Here is a 23,985-nt window from a genome sequence, read left to right on the forward strand (position 1 = left end):
TTTTTAAAATGAGACTTTCTGATGTCCACCAAATAATTAGGTAAAGAACAAAGCTGTTTTTACATATCTTTTTCCTTCTTTTGCTTTCTGCTTTAGTTTTTTAAAGTTTCACTGCTCAGAAATGCCTTTTGTTCGTTGTTCTCTTAGATATTTGACCTTCGCTGTGCAGAATGATGTAATGTGCAGAGTTTGACACCTGAAGGTTGTTTTTATATTCATGTGATGAAGGGGGAAGGTTTGTCTGTGCTCATCTTAAAATCTCACTTTAACTTGTGTACGTGTGAGCCTGATTTTGTGACATCACAACTAGTTTGGAAGCCAGTCCAAAATGCACACAACTCTGCGTAAATGTTATGTGGGAAACTTTCAGCACACACATACACACACTGAGAAAGGACTTTTTAACTCAAACAGGAGACATCTTGTGTCCAGCAGGTGAACTTTGTAAATAAACAGTATTTGCATATTTATAAGTCCTGGATTTTTAAATGAGGGAGAAGGGGTAGATGTAATGTTGAGAATATTTTAAGGGAATTATGATTTCTTTCGTGTGTAAAAATGATATCAGACTCAAAAGATTTTTCCAAGCAGAGTGTTTTTGTATGTCTTTAAAGGGGCACTTCGCTGATTTTCAACCAGCTTTGTATCAAAACAGTGTGAGTAGTATGTGTAAATGAACTGTGGTAAACTACCCTCCATCTAGATGCAGTGCTTTGAACATTCAGTCCAGTTTCTGGGAAATTCCTCTCAGTGTGTTGATGCAGCCACTGCTGGTCTGTGTGTGTCCGTCTCTCAGTGGACGTCCCCACTAAACTGGCTCATTATCTCACACACTGTGATCATTAGAGAGACGTCTCTAGAGTGGCACTCTCTCAGGTAAAAACCCAGGGGGATGCACACTTCTGGGAATGGGACAGCACGGCACAACACACACACGCGCACACACACACACACACACACACACACACACACACACACACACACACACACAAACATTTAATATAATCAGATACGATTACTGCAGCAGTTGCACCTACAATGCAGCATATTTCCTATATGTAGCTCAACACTCCTGACGTTTACATGACAGACACACACACACACACACACACACACACACACACACAGCTGCTAAGGAGCGGTACTCAGTTAGTTTTGTTATTTCAGACCAGCTGTCTGCCCAATTTTCCTAGACTCAGGAACATCTGTGCGTGCCCCCTTCTCTCTCTCTCATTCACCCACCCACCTCTTTCGCTCACTCACGTTCACCGACACATCCCGCATATGTTTCATTATTAAGAGCCTATCAATGTGACAGGTAACAGAAATCCAACTGAAGGGAAAAAAAACCTCAGAGCTCAGGCAAATTGGTGCCACGAGAGCAACCGTCAGCAATCCTGTGTGTGCGTGCGTGTGTGTGTGTGTGTGTGTGTGTGTGTGTGTTCAGGTGTTTGTTAGTCACCTTTATGCCATTGTTCCCATTTTTGCATGTTAGTGTATTCTTGAGTTCCTCTCCCACTGGGAAAGTATATCTTTTTGTATTTTGTACAGTATGTATATATTTTCATTGTGTGTGTGTGTGTGCATGTGCATGCATGTACATTACACCGTACAGTAGTTGTCTAGGCTATTAGGCTGCTGACTGAGGTATACAGTACAGAGCTATTGGTGGGCCAAAGATAAGCTTGGGGATTGCTGTGCTGCTGGGCCCTTTGCAGGAGCAGTGATAATGCATTTCTGTCAGCCTGTGTGTGTGTGTGTGTGTGTGTGTGTATGAGAGTGAGTGCATGTGTCTATACAAAATTCTATACGTGTTTGAAGGCTGGCTTGTGTGTGTGTAACTTTCTTGCTGTGCCAGTAATTTAGTTTCTAGCATGTCATGCTGGTTTGAGGTCTATATCTCTGTGTGTGTTCTATATGTGTATCTGTATTTTTATTCTATTGAGGGTTCTAAAATAATACTGAAACAACAAATAGATAAGCTGATTACTTTAAAATAATTAATCAGCAATTTCAAAAGCATTTTTTACCCAATCAATTAAATGAATATGCCAAATCTTTAAATTTCCACCTTTCCTCCACTTCATACCATCATAAACAGAACCCCTTTGGGTATTTTAATCATTATGGGTGCACATAGTATTTGACAATTGATGTGCAACTTACCTATTTGAGAGCGGAGAATATGGTTCTCGTATGTCTCATTTCCACTGTATGGTTCGGCTCAACTCGTCTCACTTTTAGTACCAGGCGTGTCTCTCGATTTTGTTTTCTGTTGCAGGTAGTATCCTGTCTATGTAGGCAGGAGTCTTAGCTGATTGTTATAGCGACACCGCATGAAACTGCCATGACATCACTTTCATGCAACACAGAACTTATTGCTACATCCAGTTCTTGTTGGATCCTTTCATCTGCAGCTGAACAGAGAAACATCTGCATTTCGTCAATCGACAGTGAAAACGTTGTGGTAGCTAGTGACAGTAGTTTGACTATTCTAAACGGGTGGGTTTGGATGTCTTTATGTCATGCTAGTGACCGTTCTATTTGACCAACCAGTAGGACCAACCTGTGGTGTTTTAACTCCGCCTTTTTGTATCAACTCAGCTCATCTGGAACCTTGACCAAGATAGTACCAAAAAAGCACAAGGTACTATCTATAACTTTCCAAAGAGTCCAAAAAAGAGTTGAGCCTTACTGGTACTATATATTTTAAATAAGCCTAAGTTTGTGATTGCCTATTTCAAACGCTGTATGATTTCTCCATTGAAATATTCTCACCCCAGTTTCGGAAACCCTTAGCTATCGATGTGATGATGATAAGCTTCGGCGGGGGGCTAGGGGCAATATTTTGGACTGATCTGATGTAGCAAGAGGAGATCAAGGAGGAGCCAGGTCATTTCAGCTAATCTCTATAAATAGATGGCTGCATGTGATTGCAGATTAAGAATAAAAGAAAAACTAATAGAAAGCTAAATTGTCATCAGACAAAGCCGATGGTTTCTGAGATTGCATTCTGTTACTTGGACTACAAATGGAAATGAAAACACTTCTGATATCAAAATCTTGTCCCGTTGCCTACAGACTCTGCATACATATGCTGAATCTGTTTAAAGAGATTACGCTCACCCTGCAGCGCCTCAGTAGTCGAATCATTTGGAATGGTTAAAGCGCATGATGCGTAACCACAACATTTCCTTATTGATTCCAGCTGTGGGACCTTTGTTGCATGTCATACCCCTCTTTGTCTCCCTCTCTATTCTCTCTTATCAGTCTGCCTTGACACTTTTCATCTTTCCAATAAAGGCAAATAATGCTAAAAATAATAATATTAAAAACAAACAAAACAATGATTCTCACCCTCATGATGACTGCTGCTGGACCGATCGGCTGCTGGAGAAGTGGCCTATGAAGTTTAAAGAACATGATTTTAAATGTAATGTGATTCAGCCTTCTTCCCTTTTCCCTCAAAATATATTGGCAAGTTGCCTTTGAGAGAAGCGTTAAACCCCGCTGGTACCCTGTGCCTTTCAGTACAGCACAAAAGAGATGCAAACATCGTCTGAGAAATAAAGTGCAATGAATGGACAAAAAGTCTCACCGGGAAGGCCAATCTATTAGTCTGAGAATGCACATATAGAGTGCATGGTTGTGTGTGGGAGTATGTGTGTATCTGCAGTCCACTGGGCTGACTTTATCAAACAGTGCTCTTTTTTTGTATCCATGCCTGCTATTGATTCTTAGCAGCTATTCCCCCTACAGTCCCATCTATTTGGAACTACAATGAGCCAGCCTCCTTCATCAATACCTGCCTCACTCCGTCTAGACATTCAGACACTTGCTGGGGGTTCACATTTTTCTAATCACAGTCCAACTGTATATTTTCTAAAACTCTTCCCTAAACTGCTGTTGCCACACTTTCATTTGAGCCCCGTGCAGCTTTTGGACATCCTGAATCTCTACCTCTGTACTTAATATTCCCTCTCTCCTCTTGTCTCTGCTCATATATCGCTCCCTGTCTCCTTCTCCTCTTAGCCTCAGTGTGTTTGTCGAGGTGTTAACTGTGCACTGTATGGTGACAGTGATATAACAGTGATAATTTGCTTTTGCAGAGGTAAAAAAAAAAAAAAGAACCCATCCGTCTCCCAAGCACCCCTCTGCAAAAAAAACATACAGACTTCTGCTAAGTTCTGCCATTCTTTGCTGAGGGAACCCGCTTAGTTGATGTTTATGGCCTCAGAAGTGGCGCTTTAGGCTCCGCTGTGATGACTTCAGCCGGTTAGCAAACTACAGTAGTACAAAGAAACAATAAGCGCTGTCTGAACGGAAAAGTCAGAGTAAAACAGGCGATGGTGAAAGAGTTCATCATTTTGACAGGACAGTAAAGAGTTTTCCCAGAAGGATAAATGTGTGTGTGCTACAGCATTTTATAATGTATGTGTGCCGCTCTGTGTGTGTGTGTTTGTATGCCTCTTCCTATGTGGTTATATGTTGTTTGTGTAATGTGCATGAGTCAGATCTATTTCAATTTGTGATGTTAATGAGATAAAATCGAAATTCGTGGTTCTTGCCCGGCTGGTAATGTTTATATTATATAGATCTGCTGCTCCCTGCATTGTTCTCTCGCTGCTTAAACAAAACCCATCAAACAGCCGCCGGTGTCACAGCTTGCTACAGAAGACGACACAATGTGCATAATTCGCAGAAACGCACCCTTTCTAGATGATTGTAAGAAGAGTTTTTCTTCGCAGTGTGTGTCATTGACATGTCACAGTATCTGCATGTCTGTTTAAACTAACCCGCTCTCTCTCTTTCTCTTTTATCTGCAGCCCTGTCAGTGTTGCGGTCAAGTGAAGAGCAGGCCCCTGTCCCACAGAATAAGTTCATGGGTGACATCGAGGAGTTGGCTGCCAGCTATGAACGCAAACTCATAGAGGTGAGTGCCGTCTCTTTTTATTCTTTACTGTGTATTAGTTATGATGATGCTTGTCAAGGAAGTGCCACAGTTCTGTTGTCTATATGTTCATTTTTTCCAGTGGATAACTAACTGTAAATTGGACGGTTGTCAAAAAATTATATTACAAGTACTGCCTACAGCATTTAAAGGAACAGTTCAGCACTTTGAGAAATAATTGTATTCATTTTTTTCTTTTGCCAAGAGTTAGACGAGAATATCAATACTGTTTTCATTGTTAAGTATGAAGCTAGAGCCAGCAGGTGATTAGCTTAGTTTAGCATAGCATAAAGACTGCAAAACAGCTAGCGTGAAGCCTTGCGTGTCCACTGGTTGCCTGGCAACCTCATGGGAATGACAAAACTCAGCTAAGAGCTAGTCCAGATCATAACTCGCTTTAACAACCACGAATTGTAGCTTTTATATTTTGGTTTGTGTATAGCTTAAACAAACAACATATAACGTGCTAACCAGAGGATCCATGATACGATATTATCATGATACTTAAGTCATGATACAATATTATTGTGATTTTAAATATGTTGCGATATGTTGAGTATTGCAATAAAACATAATGCGATATATTGTGATTTATTACATTTTTTGGACTGTAAATTATGCAACATCTGTTCATCACACCTGAACAATTTTTTTGCAGCAGAATGTTTCTTGTGGACTGAATAAGCAATTGATTATATAACTCTTGTAGGCTGCGTAAAGTTTATCTTGTATTTATAATATTCAGAATTTCTTTAATTATAAAAAAAAATTATACTATGCTGTATCAATTTTTCCCCCACTCCTATAAGCTACGCCAGCTGTCTGCAGACTCTACCTTCATTCATCTTTTTTTTTTTTATGAGCGATTCTATCATATTTTTTATTAGTGTAGTATAACCCTACAGAACGGCTCGGGATAATTGGTGCAATAAAACATCACAAAAAGACAAATGGATGATGTAGAGCATACAGACAGTGGAACATTAAAATAGGTACACGTAAGTACAGTAGTTTAAACTGGGAGGTTGAGTTTGGCAAGTGTTGTGACATGACGTATGATTAGGTGAGGTATGTTTGTAACGAGGGTGGCTAACGAGTAATGATAAGAGAACAGGGAGAGATGAGGTAGGGAGAACAATGAATAATAATAAGTAATAATGATAATGAAAATGGATGATGTGGATGATTTTTGTCTTGTGGGGTTGTAAATTGACCTTGTATGACCATAGGGCAGGCTCAAGGGATGGCAGCAGGGGCCCTCACAGAAGTAGCATCATCAAATGATTTTATTTTTGTTGAGAAAGCTTTAATTTTAGCAAGGGAAAAAACAAAAAAATTGTGAGATGACGGTTGGGCTACCACCAGTCCCACTGAGGGGGATCGGCCCACCAACAAACTTTCCATCAGGGATTGCCCCCATTTTTTTCCCCCTTTGTTGCTGTTTCTTAATGTATTCCTTCATGTGTCCTACAGACATGAGTAGTATCAAACCTGTTTCCCGAAATGTCAAACATATCTTTATAAAATTCAGTGCGACACCTTCATATAGTTTCTGTTCATTAACAAACCAGGGTTTTTCACTCCAGCACAGACCACATAAACCTTGTTGCTTCTTGTTCCAAAGAGGAAGTTGATTTTTCAGTCAAAAGTTTATCCTGTTTGTTTAACTGAAGAGGAAAAACATTTTTCCATCTGCATTCCATTCGTTGTATCGTCTGCCAGCGCCAGAACCTCAGATAACATTAGCTCTGTTTAGTATAGATGAACGCTGCAATCCACTACATTTCTGTCCAAGCACCAGCTGCTGCCACACAATGCAAAAAAATGTTAAGAGGCCAATAATGTTGTTTGTTGACAGTAATTTAATTTATATGTGGTAATGATTTATTGATGTCACAAAGCCACTCGGGGCTTTGCACAGAGAAATACCTGAATTAATACATTAGCAGGCAAAGATAAAGAAAGAATGAAAAAACAGTTTTTCGGCCATGTGAGAGCTGTGCAGGGGAAAATCCTCACCAAGCTACTCGATCTAAATAAAGCAGAGAATTGCACTTTCTGCAGCTGCATTGATTTCAAAATCTCAACAGTGCCAAGAGCTATTCCCTGAGCAGGATCTTCTCAAAGATATCGATTGCAGCACTTGGTGAAGATCTTTAATAACTGGACAGGAGGGGTGATGTTACCAACTGTGTGACAGGTGATGGGAGCTATTTCCAGTTTCTTCCCAGTTAAAGTGACAAGCAGAGAGAAATAAAGACTTTTAATGGGTAGCGAGATGTGAGGGGCATCTACATGAATAATGAATCCACATTTTTATATTTCTTTAATAAGAAATAATCCCGCCTGTGTTTGGCCAAACCATGTTTTCACTTATTTATGCACATGTATGTGTGGTTCATTTTTAATGGTGTTTACTTATTTATTTGTTCATTTGCTTGGCTGTCAGTCTCGATCAAGCTTTCACAGCGAGCATGGAGGACCAGTGCGGGACACGTTCACAGCACAGCCTCTCTTTTGGTCCCAGGCCAGCCAGGCTTTGATGACTTTGTTTGAATAGGCCTGTCATGCAGAACAAAAGTGTTTTCCTCATCCCTGACATGTGACAAATTGTCCAGCAGAAATACTGTGAAATGGCTGGGCTGGTGCTGCCTGACAATATCAACATGTTTCTTAACCACAGAGGAGAGAGAACAAGCAGGAGATGCAGGCTTATGTCATCATTGTCCACGATCTGTTTTCAACAATCTGATTTAATAGGAGCTGCCTAAATATTCAGAGTGTGTATCAGTGTGTGTATGTGTGCGTCCATTCAGGGTCAGCGGCACTACTGTCAGTCCTGATGTGAGGATTCAGAAATTGTGCGATTTAACATGAGCAGCTGTCAGCAGTCCTGATTCAGCTGTCTTGCTTCAGCGACTGAGACAAAATCTGACTCACCAGGTTATTGATTTTTTGAAAATGTCACATCGAGCCTTGTTGGATACATACAGGCCTGCCAGATACAAATAAATATTGGACGGAGCTCAGCCTTCATTAACCTGGGAAGCATGCCCGTGTTTGTGACCCAGTTCAGTTTTAATTTAATGATGCTAATGCATTGTATTGACTTTGACTTTGTTTATATTTGAGCCAAATCTTAAGGCACTCTATGCTCTTTTCATCGTCTTCAGTTCATGTGTACTGCTAAGTGGGCACCGGGCTGTAAAAAGTCACGAGATAAATGATCTGAATGAGTCATTTAAAAGTAAGTTTGGGCAATAGGGCAGCCTGTCACCGCTTTAAAAGGAAACTTTACCGATTTTTAACCAGCTCTGTGTCATCGCTGTGTGTGCACGCAGTGTTTTGCTGCCCCCCTGCACTGCAAGTTACTGCCACTGACCGACCAGTAACTTTTGGTTGAGAGTAAGGGGGTTTTAAATGGAACATCTCCCATGTGATGTCTTGTGAAAAGCCACAGTGTTGCTTTTGCACTGTTGCAGAGTTGCTTTATGCTTTGTAGGACATTGTGCAGGCACAGGCCACACGCTATATCCAGACATCCAGTTTTGATCTCAAACAACTCCTGAACAGTAGGCAGCTTTTGAGGGACTGAATACCACTATATTAACTAGCTAGTTACTACTTTTGTCTGGCAGCCCTTTGGTATGTCAGTGTACAGTTGGTTTATCCAACCTTTTTCGGTTGTCAGGCTAGAAAACCAAAACAGTGAGCTCAAAAGAGAAAAAAATGCTGTGGAACTGAGGGGAATGGGAGAGTTGGGCGATAATTCTCTGCAGGTTTTGTACTATGAGCTACCCCTTTTGAAGTACACAATCACTCGATCAGTTGAAAATTGTTGTTAAGTGCAGCTTTGCTGGCAGTTCCATTGAGCTGTATCTCTATTTGCAAATGAGTATAGAATACGATTAGTGCTATAGTGTGCATCCTTTCTAATTAAAACAAGGTACTGGTGAAATTTTCTGAATTATAATAGGCTAAGCACCTGCTTACAGATTCATGAATTTTGCTAACTGTGCCAGAAGGAGGGCTTAGTACTTAGAACTGTCGCTAAAAAGCAAGAAGGTCTGTGATTTAATCAGCAGGGCCAAGTTATTGGAGTTTAATGTTTTTCCAGTGTTTGTGTTTTGGTTTGTGCAGGTCCCCTCTTCCTGTCCAAACACACACACAGATGATTTACAAATTGGCTGGAGTGTTATTGTGAGTGTGACTAATATGTGAACTCACCTCCAGTGATCCCAGTCTTCCTTTCCACTCTCAGGCCACTCATTTTTTGTTTCCACCTGATTTCTGGTGTGATTTATGTTTTATCATCACTTCCCTCAGCTGACTAAGAATGTGGCGTGATACACTGCAGCAACTTGAGGAGGAAGCATTTATTTTTACCCTCTAATGACTCCAGGACCTTCTCTCTTCTTCTCCTGCCGCCCTCTTACTTGCTGCTTCACGCTCCCGACTCCTTCACTCCTTGGCTGCGACAGCGAGAAAGCGATATGAGGTGTGTTAATGTACGCGTGCACGCACTCACCAGATGTGCGGAGTCTTGTCCGGATAAGTGGGATTTCTCACATGAATCTTCATGGATGTCTGATCTAAGTGGGTTTAAAAAGCTATCAGAGTGGGAGGGCACTTGAACATATCCCCAATGCACCGGTGCTTGTCTGAAAGAAAAGACAGTGAAATGATAAGAAAGAAAGAAATGAGTGAAAAACTGACGGAGAGATCAAAACAAAGAGGGAAGAAAGAGAAACTACTCAACAACTCAAGGGGATAGAGGCATAAGCATTTTAATTTTCAGCCTTATTGCATGGTGCTTTTCATTGTCTGTGTGTAATAAAAACAAATTACATAATGCAGTTAACATGTCCACCGAGGTTTCCGAGAAACCGCAAAACTGCCATGACATTGATCTGTGAGGCTCGAGTGATGAGGAAAAGGTGGGCAGGGAGTGATGTAACACATCCTCTTATCAGTGCACACAAGCTGTTGGTGTCAGGCTCAAGGTATACAGTGCAGAGGCACCTCTCTGCACTCTTGGGCCTGCAAACCATTCACCCTCACTGGCACGTGACTGTTTTTAATTACAGTTTTAATCGATCACGACACTAAAATGAACAGCATGGATCTGGCATTACCTTGTTACTATTGCATGTCTTGCCCTGTGTGATAGAGTGATATCAGGGTGTTGTCAGTATTGCTATTGTCAATGTCTTTTAGTTGTCATAGGCTCAGAATACATTTCCAGAACAACCAAAGCAGCCGCAGTCAAGCAAGCTGAAAATAATGAAGGAGGGAGTCCTAGAAAAGGAGGATTTCTCAGCTGCGGTTTTTAGATGAGACACAGACAAATGTAGAGGCTTACCTCTCCTCAGGCACTTCAGATTTTCAAACTCACCTGGATTTTTTCTTTTTTTTTTTTTTGAAGCCACTTCTGGCTGTTGCGAAACAAGACATTCAAGGACTCCTCTCAAGTGATGTCGGGATGTCTTTGTGTTTCTGAAAAGCCAAATTTAAATCTTTTGAAGAACTTTTCAAGAACCAAGCTGCTGGTTAAAAAAACAAAGTGAAGTTCAAGGAAAAGGTGGCAACAAAAGACTGCTGTTTGTCTGACTAAATCCAACTACAAATATATACAACTACATCTACAATACTACCATCTGATATCACCTTCCATACGTGGTCACGTGACAGCTGACCCAACACCACGACAACTGAGCAAACTTCATTCAGTCATGAAGACTGAAATGCAATTGTTCTTGCTTTATTAGGCATGAAGGTTTTCAGGGGCTTTAAAGATACATGACGTAGTTTGTATGACCGTTATCAATCTCTGACGATGGCCATCCGATCCTGATCTCTGTAAACATATAACTGCAGAGGAAGATTTTGATTTGTTGCGGTTTTCTTTTAGTCCGAGTAGTACTGACCATTCACATTTGGTTGCCCACTAGTAAACACTCTCCACATGGAGAGCAAACGAGGTAGAACACATTGGCCGATATGGAATCTCTTAGCCCATCATCTATTGTCAGATGATTTAGCTTTATATTCACTTTAAAAAAAAAAGTCTGCATTCAAATGCAGGTATCAGTTTATAGAAATTGGTTGTCCTTCAACTCAGGCTCCATTCTCTCATCTCTTGCTACACGAACTGTAAATAATGAGCATGGAAGAGGAAGTCTTGGATATCTGTTATTCGGGTATTCTGTGGCTACACCAGAACCCTGTAAAATTATGGCTGCTCATCACACTCAGCTAAGCTCATGGCTTGGCTAATAAGTCAAGTCAGATTTCCGGTCTTGTCTGAGTATACATGCAGAAGAGAAAATCAAATTTCTGACCAAGTACGTCTGACTCCGCCTAGATAGGCCTTTTTAATATAGAACTAGTTCTGGTTGGCCCGAAGAGGAAGCTAATGACGAATGAAGATGGTGGAGATGGATGTAGTTTCCTCGTCCAGAAGTGCGTCTTCTGCTTCTCTGTCGCCATGGTGTTTGTTTGTTTGTTTGTTCGTTTTTTCGGGAGTTGCTGCACTGCTATATACAGAACTGCTTCTCCTTCTTCTGGGTGAAAGCCCGCAAAAGAAAAAGTGGTGCATGCGCAGAATGCCGAGTCAGACTCCAGTTGGACTAAGTGGAAACATGCAGCAATAGTTCGATTTTCAATTGTATTATCTAGGTGTGTTAGTCGAGCTACGGATAGTCCAATTTCAGTCGGACTAAGCTGTTTACATGTATTTAAAAGTCCGGTTTCAGTCGGACTAAGCCAATAATTCCATTTTTTCAAGCTGCATGTAAACGTCCTGACTGATGCCAATGAGTTCTGAGACTGAGCCAGTCCAAGATACCGCCTAGTGTAATACAGGCATATTTTCAGTAGAATGGGTTTGCCAGAGATCCGGTAGAATTGCCTTAAGAGATAATATCACTATGCAAACTAATCCTGCCCATTTGGCTTGTTAACAAAACGTGTTAAGATGCTTGAATGTGTTAACCATAACACAGGCTGGAAGATGAGTTTCTAAAAGGCAGAAATCTGAGCAGCTGCTGTAAAATAACCCGATCAAACCTGTGCAGAGGCAGTATGTTGCGGTCAGTCATTGCTGTGGAACAGCATAGTCTTAATCAAGACTCCTGCAAATGTGAGTCATGAGAAAGTGCCTTGAAAATTCATGAAGTTTAGATTTAGAAAGCAGGTCTTTTCGCCTCAAATTGAGGCCTCATTACATCATACAGTATTGCTATAAACTAACTCGTCTGTAGCTCAAAGGCTGGATCATCCTAACCCAAATTGTTCAGCAGACGTCTCACTCACACCCAATAAACAAACAGACTCTCACTACATTAGGAGTCTTGTGACTATGCAGTTACAATTACAGCAGATCTCTTTTTTGTTGTTTTGTTTTCCCATGGTGTATTTTTATATCTGCTGTGTTGTATTGATAAGTAGAGGGAGAGTGCTTTTGGAGGATAGAGAGGAGATATGGGTCGAAACTTCCAGTGGGATCGGGGATTCTCCCTTTGATCCGCAAGCTCATTAATTAACCAAAAACAACATCAAGAACAAGAACAACAATTACAAGCCACCAACTCAGAATCTCCTCTGTTCAGAGAGGGGGATGCAGCAAAAACTAGGAGAATACGAACAGTATAATGCCTGTTGTCTTTGCTGTGTAATGCACCAGCATGTGACCCTTGAGAAGCCAAAATACTGCATAATGCGTGCTATTAAATTCTTCTCGGAATAATGCAGGTGAATCTGCTTTGGGGTACATGGTCTAAGTGCAAGAGCCTTTCTAGGCTTAAATTTTACTTGAATTATTGTAGGTATAAATTGATGAATGTCCATAACCAGATTGGATAAAGTTGCACATTTTTTATGCCTTCGAATGCAAAAGCATTATGCAATAATGATTTCACTGTTTCAGTTACAATTTGTGGGCATTTAATTTCTATGTGGATGAATAATTAAAGACCCACAGTGCAGTAAAATCATCACAACAGTATTAAAACTTAATGTTTCTGCGATGTAGCTCGAGGATTTACATGTATGTAAAAGCTTATCTCTGCTACTTTTATCATGGAGCTCAGTGGGGGAACGACTGCTAGAGTCATGCATGTTGCTGCAGTTTACAGAGAAAACAGTGGCAGATTTACTGCTCGAAATTCCTAGTAATTTGTAAAACAATTGGTCCTTGAGGTCAAACATAGGTAGACAAATGCACCTGCCTATTTCTCACCACCACTGTTAATTATCTTTCTTGCTACTAAATGTTGTCACCTGTAGCTATAGCTAGCTAATTAAACTAACATTAGCTCAATGAATTGGTTCAGAACATAGCCGCTGGCTGACTTTTTAATGTCTCTAGGTAACTCGTTTCACAATTGATGGCTACATACATGATAACCTACTAAAATATTGAGGCTAAAGCTGGAAACATGTAACTCTGAATGAAGAAACAGCATTGTTCTTGGAGCATCGCAACATAGAGCTTATTATTTATTTATTTTATTCCAACGTTGCTCTGTTTGGCTGATTGGTTCACATATTTGTTCAGTTTGAATTTGAAATAGAATGTTTTTTTTTATTGACATCAGAAAATCGTTGGGTATCATTGGGTTGCTTGAGTGTAAATGTCCCCAGTCCCACAAAGAGCAGAACAGAGCTGCTAATGTTAGCTTAAACCCTGACAGCATTCAGGACCAGTGCACACTGTGGAGAATATACTTACATACTCTGTAATGTTAGCCTAACCCAACAAACTAATGTGGTGAGTTGATGATGAGCTCCTCGTTCTTAAATGTCATGCTCAGTTACTACTAGAAAGCTGGTTAGTCGGACATGCCAACGACTTGCACGTTTCCGCCGAAAACAATACAATACCTTTTTTTACTCAAAATAGGAGCATGATTTACAAAATCAACATTATGCTGTATTAAAGAAGACTGAAAACTAGCAATTAAACCCATAAACTCATTGGGAAAATGTTTACCCGAGGTAATAAATCAAGTGAGAGGTAGGGTCTTTTTCTTGTAGGCTTCTATACAATCTGACTTCTTTTTTTGCAACTACTGAAGTTGCCCCCTGCTGGCCATTGGAAAGAATGCAGGTTTAAAGCATTGCTGCTTGGAGTGCTGCAAGAATGAGTCCTAAAACCACAAAATGAGTTAGCATTTTAGCACTCCTGGTCCCCTCGTCATTTAGTTAATGGGTGTTTTTGAATGGGTTTTTGGTTAGATTCCTGAAATAAGGTCCGTGGCTAACACAAACTTAAGAGACTTTAATGTTTTGCCCTATGACGTAAAATACATCAGTAAATACCCCACTCATAAATTTTAATGCGCTTACATGTCTTAAAAAAGATGGTTGCCACATGTGTCTACATGAGACTACAGAGCGTCATCTAAATCCAATGGAAAAATCCCATTGAGAAAAACGTCAGTAAAACCTCATCCCTGCACCACTCTATTGACTTTACTTTTCAGACCTTGGGTCTGTGTCAACTTCTTTAATAGTCTGTGTTGCTAAGCCATGATGTTGTAGCCCCTTTAGCATCATGGACGCACAGGTTCATGCACAAATAACTAAAAAGCATACTGTACCATGTGCTGCGATTATCTATAGCTACCAGCAGACTGTCATTTAATCTGCTGTTTTCATACAAAGTCCTGTCAGTGTACATTAAAATTCAGACTCTTGATGGTGAAAGTGACTTCTTTTCAAATGTAAACCTAATCTTAATCTGTCCAAATACTTCTGGCACCCGTAGACCAGAAGAACATGCACTAAGAGAGGGCTTTAGTGCTCTCAACGTTCATCCGGTTGTGATGAAAACACCCCAGAATTAAAGCTGACAGACTGTACTTTAACATTGTCATCACTGCGGCGTTTCAAAGTAATAATACTACACAACCCAAAAAATGTGTGATCCAAGTGCTCATGGAGCTCGCCGTGTGATGCAGCAGTGACAAAGAGCTGTGTCTCTACCATGGGCCAGATTTAGCCTTTTTTTTTTTTTTTCTCTTTTCTATAAACCATTTCTGTCTTTTCTATTGGTCCATCTGCTGCTCTCATGTGTTCACACTTCTTAACTCATCTCTCTTTGTATCTTTTTTTCCACCTCAGTTCAGAGTGGACAGCACAGCTTGTGATGTCTATATTGGTCCTTTCTCACCCTCTTTTTCTTCCTTTTTTCCCGTCTCTCAGCCGTGTCTCTTCCCGGAGCAGCTGTGCTGAAGTGAGTCAGAAACGCAGATTGAGACACAAGCTCCATTTAGATTTACAAAGTAACCCAGTATTAGCCATATTCTGGTTGAGGCCTCACCCAGTTTAAGATGTTTAAATGAACCTTTGATGCCCTGCGGCTGGGTCTCCCTTCTGCCATGAATAAAAAAAAGATGAAAGCGTTTTCCTTTCAAGTCGCAGTGTCCTTGCCGACTATGAAATGGTCCCAGTTGTAATACGAGAACTAAGAACCACCTGCCACGAGGCTTTATGTAACATCACAGTACACGATTACATATTCTGAAAATGTGGACATGTAATATTTTAAAGAAACTCTTCAGTTAAATTGGAAAGTAGACAAGCGGCCTGGATTTCACTTCAGGATGTATTGCATGAAATATTTTCAAAGAAGTAATTATATCAGAAAGAAGCATGTGAAAACTGAGTTATGGATTATTGTATAACTTGGAAGAAATTAGAATTCTACATAAGCAAAGATAAGGTGTCTGTTTTTGTAACCCATACATGGATCTAATATACATAGCCTAACAGTAACATTGGTACCAGTCCGGCTAATGATCCCCTTCTTTTTTCAAACATGTGTCCAGTTGATCTCTGCTTTCAACTTTTAGATATCAGCAACAATGTCCAAAAATGATTGTTAAAAAATGCTTCTTTACATTACCACAAGGGCAGCAAACAGAATCGACTTTGAACTTTGTTAATCAAACATATTGATGTGCAGATTCCACACACTGACATAACGAAGTACATACAAAGTGTGAAAAAATATAAATGCAAGCAGAATACACAATGAAAGGACGTTGTGGTTTTCAGTCAGTAGGTTAAGCGCAGTTTAGACCAGAGATTTGTGACGGAATAAAACCATTTTAGAATGTTGCAGAGAAAAGTAGCAGCGGTGTGAACTTGCTCGACACAAGCCTTCTGATGGTGTTACCTGCGACTCAACTGGTTTTAGAACGTGAGGCGTGTCACCACTTTCAACAGCCAATTGGCTTGTAGCGAAGTCAGCTGGCAAAGTCTGTTACAAACTGTCATCAGTCGGCATGTTCACTTGCGGTGGCTTTGTCTGACAACAGCTCTCCATTCCCACTGGGCCTGAGTCTGTCTCATTTACATCCCTGTGGCTATTGACACGTATGTCAGTCTCTGCCCTCATGGTATATCGGTTGTCGGATGGTGGGTCCCTGCTGCTGCTCACTGTATGTGCATATGCCATACACACATACTCACTGACAGATTAATTGGCGCCGGTTATCTGAATTATTGTGGCGTATTTAGGAATTCAGTCCATCTGAAGCTCAGGTTATTTGTTTTTTCATCCATGCAACTGAATTAAATATTTCACTACCCTCATTTATATTTTAAGAGGCTACAAATTATATTCAGGAGCCTGAAAAGCTGGAAGTTAGAACAGAGGGTTGTTGCTATCGACATGATGTACTGTCTCATCTTGTCACTTTGGTGTAAAATGGCAGATATTAAGAACGTTGCTGACTGGCATATTGCAAGTAGCTGCAAGTTTCAAATTGTTTTATTGCAAATCTTTGGTCTTGGATTCAATTGCTGTACCTGCTTATTAATCATCTTCAGTAAACTCAATATCACACTTCAACTCAACTTCCACCTCGCCAGAAACCCTCAAGTAGAGCTGTCAGGTAGGGTTGGGGCGATACACTTACTCCAGGGTTGACCTGGAGTGGGTGTATTGTAGCAGGTGTTATTTTTTCCCTTATGCATGCTCTTTTTTGATAGCCTTGCCCCTACTTGATGTGCATATACTTATTCTCTTTGAACAAAGGGTTGGGCAATATGTCAAGATTTTCCAACCAGTCAGTTTCAGCCCAACAGCGAGCACAAGTAGCTCTTTTAGTCTAATAAATAAACAAAATTAACTCACAAGAAGTCAAGAAAGGAAGTATTGTTACACCTATTTTTATTATATATATACCCCTTCTGAATTCCAGTTTTTTGTCTTTCAACAAACTAGACGAGCTAAATTGCCTTGTGAACTCATTGTAGAAACAGAAACCATCTTGGTAAGTCTTTCCAACAATCACCAAAAGTGGCTTGGTTGAAATAAACTCTTAATTCGCTGAGGTAGATGTGAACATAAGCTGCCACTGTCTCTCTCTGCCATTGCTGGCCTCGTTGTGCGACTTGGTTAGCCTTCAAGACACTGTAGTTGAGTACTCTTGCATAGCTAGACCTAGGTATCTTACTTTCTTTTTACACTGTGCCAGCTCTCACTCGTTCTTCAGAAGCAGACCATTAAATTCAAAAAAGGACAAAAATCACCTAAAAAAATCACTCAGAAGAACAAACTGCCGATGCACTCAGTCAGCAGCCAATATATTTGTCCAGTCACCCAACCCTAGTGTTGAGGTGTGCAGTAGTTAACTACAGTGTCCCTTATTAGAGTCCAGACAGGGACTCCTGATGCATGTCTCTATATAGCGGCAATAAAACTAATTCCTCTGTGCTGTATAAGATCCCCAAGCACTGCCAACAGATCTCCCTTGTCCTCCCGTCTCAGTCCCACTCTGTCTCTGTCTTTATCTATTTTCTGTCTGTTTGAGCATCTACATATTTTTATATTCTTTTCCTCCTGTTTACCTCATATGGCTTCACCCCATTCATCCTCCTGTCTAATTAGGGTTATTAGGTTTTGGGTCAGCTATACCACAGCTGCTCTTGCTCTCCCTTTTCTCTCTCTCTCTGTCTCTTTTTTTGGGGGGGTTTCACTCAGCCAGGGCTTTCTTAGCCTTTTTATTCAGGCCAGCTCAGCTTGGCGCAGCTCAGATCAGATCATACACTGGGGAAGAGGAGAGGAAAAGGCACAAAGAGATTCTGTAAAGATGGCAGAGGAGCGCAGAGGAGGAGGATAAGGCGTTGTGTGAAGGAGGAGACTGTGTGTGTGTGTCTGCATGTGTGTTTTTTTAAAAGTGTGATAGAGGGTGTTTTATGTGAGAGGGCGTGTGGTCAGCATCACTTGGGTGGCAGTCGGCTGTGATGACTGCAGCAGTGCTGACAGTTGCATCATACTAAAGCAGCCCTGCAGGCCAGACTAAGTGTCTGACAGCAAACAACAATTTGCATCAGTCCTATGCTTTGGCCCCATTTTCAGTCATATCAGGTACAAATTTGTTTTTGCAACTATAAAACATGAATGATTCTTTTTCATTTTCCACAATATATAATAGTTCTGTTTGTCCTGACAGTCTCTGGAGTTTTGTATTTGCTTTTTAAGGTGTGTAGTTCTACTCCGCAGTGCATTAAATAAATGACACTAATTTGTCTTTGTTACATCGAGAATAACCAACATAGATGGTAATGTTTACTGCAGAGCATGAAATATGTATTACATTTGTCATTATTAATCATATTGAGGTCAGATAACTGCAGCATTTTTTCTTTCACAGTGAACTTTTAGCTCTCGTACTCTCACTTAGTTAAATTAGGTATACTCTGAACAGAACAAATTATAACTATTCCATAGAAACTGAAATGAAAGTGACAAGAAAACATGGAAAGAGTTGCGGTCAAGTTTCTTTGTGTTCGGCCAAGTACAGAAGAATAAGTTTGTTTGCATTGTTACATTACAACATTACTTTCTGAAGAAAAAGTCTATCAAAAGGCAGTATATATTTGTGTATAGTGTATAAAGCCTGACTAGGGGCTGGTCCAAGGTAAGCCTGAGCCAGCCCTGACTTTAAGCTTTATCAAAGAGGAATGTCTTAACCCTACTCTCAAATGCGGAGACAGTGTCTGCCTCCCGGCCCAAAACTGGAAGGTGGTTTTAGAGAAGAGGAGCCTAATAATCAAATGCTCTTGCTCCCATTCTACTTTTAGAGACTCTAGGAACCTCGAGTAAGCCTGCATTCTCAGAGCGCAGTGTTTTAGTGGGATAATAGGGCACTATGAGCTCTCTAAGATATGATGGTGCTTGACCATTTAGAGCTTTGATTGTGAGGGGAAGGAGTTTAAATTCAATACTGGATTTTACTGCTATTTTCAGTCACCAAACTGGGAAAGGTGCTTCTTTTCACAGGACTGCAAAAAAACAAACAAAAACAAAACAGTTATAGCAGTTTGTAACCAAGCTGTCAATTTTGCTTGTCCCAGCTCCCCAAACAGAACATTTCAACCCACGCTGGTCACTTTTGGTCCTGATCTTTGATCATGGCCTTGGGAGCTCCCTGCGTGAGCCACTCAGCCACTGCTTCAAGCCTCGAGATCGGCTGTAGCCTAAAGCAGACAACACCAGCCTGTCAGGCGTCTACTTGGCTGACTTGTTGAGCTGTCAGGTTATTGTGATGTTTTTATGGTTTCACACTGAAAGCTTTTCAACTTGAAACTGTACCGGCTTGAAGGATATTGTAAGCCAGTCCATCACCTTCAAGACTAACAAGTTCCTGTTCTGGTTGTGAGTGTCAAGAGAAAAAGAGTTAGTGAAAAGTAGACACACATGCTGTATTCTCAAGCACATGCACACACCCCCACATCTTACAATGCACTCCACTGTGCTCCTGTTGGCATTAATATTGTTTCCCCAGCCTGTGTTTTAGTTTGTATGCCATGTTCTTGGATCCAGTTTATGCCATTGTCTGTCATGTCATTTCTTGTCTGTGTTGTTTAACTCATTTGTGCAGTTAAACTTAACTTTACCTTAACTCGTTCTGACGGTGCCCTTTAGCTTTTTGAAGTTTCTTAACTACCTTGTGCTGCACTGATCTCCTTTTCTCCTCGTATATATTGTCTTGTTTGTTTTGATTCCTGCAGCCTCTAATTAGCCCTTGTCCTGCAGATGTTTATTGGCCGAGGCAAGCCTGAAGCGAGCCTTTCGGTGGCCTCCACTAGAGAAAGGTCTGCTGGAGAGTGGGATAATGCAACTGAATAATGCCCACTGCATGTAAGGTCCAGGCATGAGTGAATGAACACTGGAACCTGGCTGTGCATCTTAATGAACTCGCGCTAATAGCAGTAGAGAAGATGAACTTGTTTAAACAAATTGGCAATGCTAGCACGTAGCCGCGCAGCCGCTGCTTAATATAGACCTCTGTTTGGTGTGTAGAATTAGCATGCACACTCTCAAATACACATTCACCCAAGCCAACACACATGTGCATGCACAAACACGTACTATACTGTACATCTGACACACACACACACACACATGCACGGCGGGAGAATGACAAACTGATTAGCTCCCTCTCACTGAGATTTAATTGGGTTTCTTCACGCTTAAAATTAATTCCCTCTTTTATAATGTCCTATTTAAGAGTTGTGGTGGCTAAATTATAAGAGGTGATGAATGACGTTGAGTGTTTCAGAGTGGACTTCCTGTTCCCTGACTTGAATAAAACAGGATGTGACATGTGCCTGTTGGACCAGGGGCATAAACTGGATTTAAAAGCGTGTGTCTGTTGTGTTTTTTGAAACAAATGTCAGGCTTCTCTCAGGATACAAACAGAAACATTAAGCTGTCAGGTTGGAGGATTAATGCTGGAGTCGGAGTCTATTGTGTTTTATGTTCTAAGATTACCGTCAGCTGTGTTTTATGGCTTGGCGGCCCTATCTGATCCAGCGATTTCTAAAGTCTCAGCTGTTTAGAGACATGTAGATATTGACTGAGCAGTTCAGTTTGATTAATTTTGACTCCTGGTCTCAGTTTAGCAGAATTCAGATTTTTGATGTGTGGGCCTCAAAGTGAAATACGTAAGTTATTTTCTAGTATTTAGCACCCTTAAGTAAAAAAACAAACAAACTTGCAGTCTTTTATGTTTTCAAAAAGTGCTCAAATGATTATTGTCGAAATCAGCTGCAAGGGATTGAAGGCCTTCAAAAACGCCCAGACTTGTTGCAACTCATTTACTTTATACTTTAGATGGATTACTGCCTATAGAGCTCAGGTTGTGTTTGACAGAGGAGAGATTTAACAGCCTGCCTGAGGATACACACATCATTATTCACTTCATAACGTCTGAGCTGCAGTTAAGCAGTAATATGGAGAAACAAAGACAGACAGACACGTAAAACTTCCCTTCACTACAGCAGCTGTTGTGTTTGAGAGGAATGATGAGAGAGACTAGAGACTCCATTTACAAGTGCTGTTATATGGACAGTGTTGGTCGTTACTGTTATTTGTGGAATGATTAATTTTATTTTGTGAGAGCTTTAGTATACTATATTTGATGCGTAACATTGGATGAAATGTAGTTTTGTGTTTTGTCCAATGTATTAAACATTGTGTCTCAGTCCTCTCATGCTTTTTGGTTTCTGTTAATATGAATCCAACAATGAATGCCTTCGCTCGTCTAAAACCCTTTTAATTAAACATAGACATTAACATTTCAGCGACAAGTAATTGAAGCAGTGTTATCTGAATACAAGCAACACTTTGGCATCTCCACCGGGGTTAGCGACGCCATGCGAAAGTTGTCACATTTCAAGGCAAACTCACTGCCAACCTCCTGATTCAGAGTGTGATCTGTGCTCCTGTGGCCTCGCTGTGTGGCGATGAATACTGCATTTGAGGATGAAGACTAAATCGGATTAGTCTTTTGCCATGAGGGCCCCCGTCATACTGAATACCTTGCCTCAGGAGCTAGGCTAAGTTAATTCAGCATCGTCTTTTAGAACGCTCATGAGCAGGCTCATTTTTATTTAGCACATACGGTTTAACTCATGCACTGAACAAAAATATAAACACTTTTGTTTTTCCTCCCATTTTTAATGAGTTGAAATTAAAGATCCAATACTTTTTCTAGGCAGTTATTTCTCTCACATTTTGTTCACAAATTTGTTGAAGTCCATGTTAGTGAGCACTTTGCCAACATAATCCATCCACCTGACAGGTATGGTAAATCAAGATGCTGGCTTAACAGCATGATTACTGCACAGGTGTGCCTCAGGCTGGTTGTCATAAAAAGCCAAATGTGTAAAATGTGCGGTTTTATCACACAACATAATGTCACAGATGTCACAAGTCTTGAGGGAGCTTGCTATTGGCATGCTGACTGCAGGAATGTCCATCAGAGCTGTTGCTCGTGAACTGAATGTTCATTTCACTACTATAAGCCGTCTCCAGTGGTGGCTCTGTGAATTTGGCAGTACATCCACCTGGCGTAGTGAGCCAGCCCTGGACCTCCACATCAGGCTGAGATGAGCTTCTCTGATACAGTTTCTGTGCAGATATTCTTAAGTTTTGCAATCAACTATTGGATCAGCGGTCTGGGTGGCGGGTCTCAGACGATTTTGCAGGTGAAGAAACCCGATGGGGAGGTCCTGGACTGGTGTGGTTACATGTGGTTGAGGGTTGTAAGGATGGTTGGATGTACTGCCAAACTCAGAGAAAGGACATTGGAGATGGCTTAATAATGGCTTAGTAGGTTTGGTGGACTCTCTTGTAGTCGGCATGCCAATGGCACCCCCCATCAAAACTCGGGACATCTGAGGCATTGTGTATGTTGAAGAAATTTTCAAAGTTGATGATTTAATAGATGAAAAAGACCTCAGGAGACTTCAATCGATCACTATCAGTATTTAATGAAGACTGGATCGAGGAGAATCACAGCTCAACATACAGAGTATCACACATGTATGCCGTCCAGAGATTCTGAGGGTGTCCTTTCCCAGTTCTTGCATTTAACCCAAACAGTATTTCCTTGTGAGTTACTCCACATTCCCAAATACGTTTCTATTGGTCACTAACTTTAAACAGCAAGCACGCTAACCTTGCTCACTCTAAACCACCTCGACTGTTTCTCACAAAACGAAAATATCTAAACAGAGACTCTCGTCTGTAGAGCCTGGAGCATAGGGCAACCCCCTTCCCATTAGCCTTGGGAGCTATGGCAACGGAGCCAGCTAGGCACCCTTATCTGGACAGCTGTAGTCTTTCCGCCACAACTGGGAGACTATAGATAGAGTGTGTTCATAGCAAAGGTCAAGTATCCTGACCTCGGGGTGTCGGTAGCTAAGTGGACAGTGCCGGCGCCCCATGTATAGAGGTGATGCCTTGCTGCAGTGGTCGCGAGTTTGACTCCGGCTTGCAACCCTTTACTGCGTGTCGCCCCCCCGCTCTCTCTGTCTCCCCATTTCACACTGTCCTGTATATTAAAGGCAAAAAGCCCAAAAAATAATCTTTAAAAAAAAAAAAAAAAGTATCTTGACCTCGAGGCCCCTCTGCTGATCCAGCTTTTACCTTAAGCATAACTATATCCATTTCCTTTACTGACCAAGGCTAAAGGCTGTAGCACAAAATTCCTTCACAGTGTTGTGTAATCAAACAACACATTTTATAGTGACCTTTTATTGTGACCATCCCAAAGGCACACCTGTGTAGTAATGGTGATGTTTAATCAGCAATGATGTGCCACACCTGTCAGGGGGGTGGATTATGGATTATGGATTATGATGGCAAAGTGCTCACTAACACTGATTACACTGAGAACAAAGCCTTTTGTGTGCCAAGAAAAAGGATAAGATCTGTCATTTTAACTCGTGAAAAATAAAAGCATAACCAAGTGTTGCATTTATGTTTTTGTTAAGTGTTCTTTTTGTCAGTTTTTATTTGTGCATCCGTATTGTGCCTCTATATCTGTCAATCACAGGGATGTTTTGAATGCCAGTCTTTGGCTCAGAGGAAGGCATTCAGCTTTTGGATTGCAGGAGGATACATATTTGTTATTACTTGGCCCAGAGGCAGTCTGCCCCAGAGGTGGGGGACAACACATGTACTGGAGCCTGGCTTTCTGTATTTTAGAAATAGGGTTGCTATGGAAACT

The 23,985-nt window shown here is 40.9% G+C and overlaps 1 protein-coding gene across 1 annotated transcript in view; it reads left to right on the forward strand.

The window, feature by feature from the left end:
• The window catches only part of snx29 (sorting nexin 29), a 195,763-nt gene that overhangs the window by 94,085 nt on the left and 77,693 nt on the right, over positions 1-23,985 (forward strand). The window contains exon 15 of the mRNA XM_049563223.1: positions 4,827-4,933. Within this exon, the coding sequence (XP_049419180.1) occupies positions 4,827-4,933 (107 nt within the window). The remainder of the gene's footprint in view (positions 1-4,826; positions 4,934-23,985) is intronic.

This window comes from Epinephelus fuscoguttatus, linkage group LG20 (genome assembly GCF_011397635.1).
Source record: "Epinephelus fuscoguttatus linkage group LG20, E.fuscoguttatus.final_Chr_v1".
In the NCBI taxonomy this organism is placed as follows: domain Eukaryota; kingdom Metazoa; phylum Chordata; class Actinopteri; order Perciformes; family Serranidae; genus Epinephelus; species Epinephelus fuscoguttatus.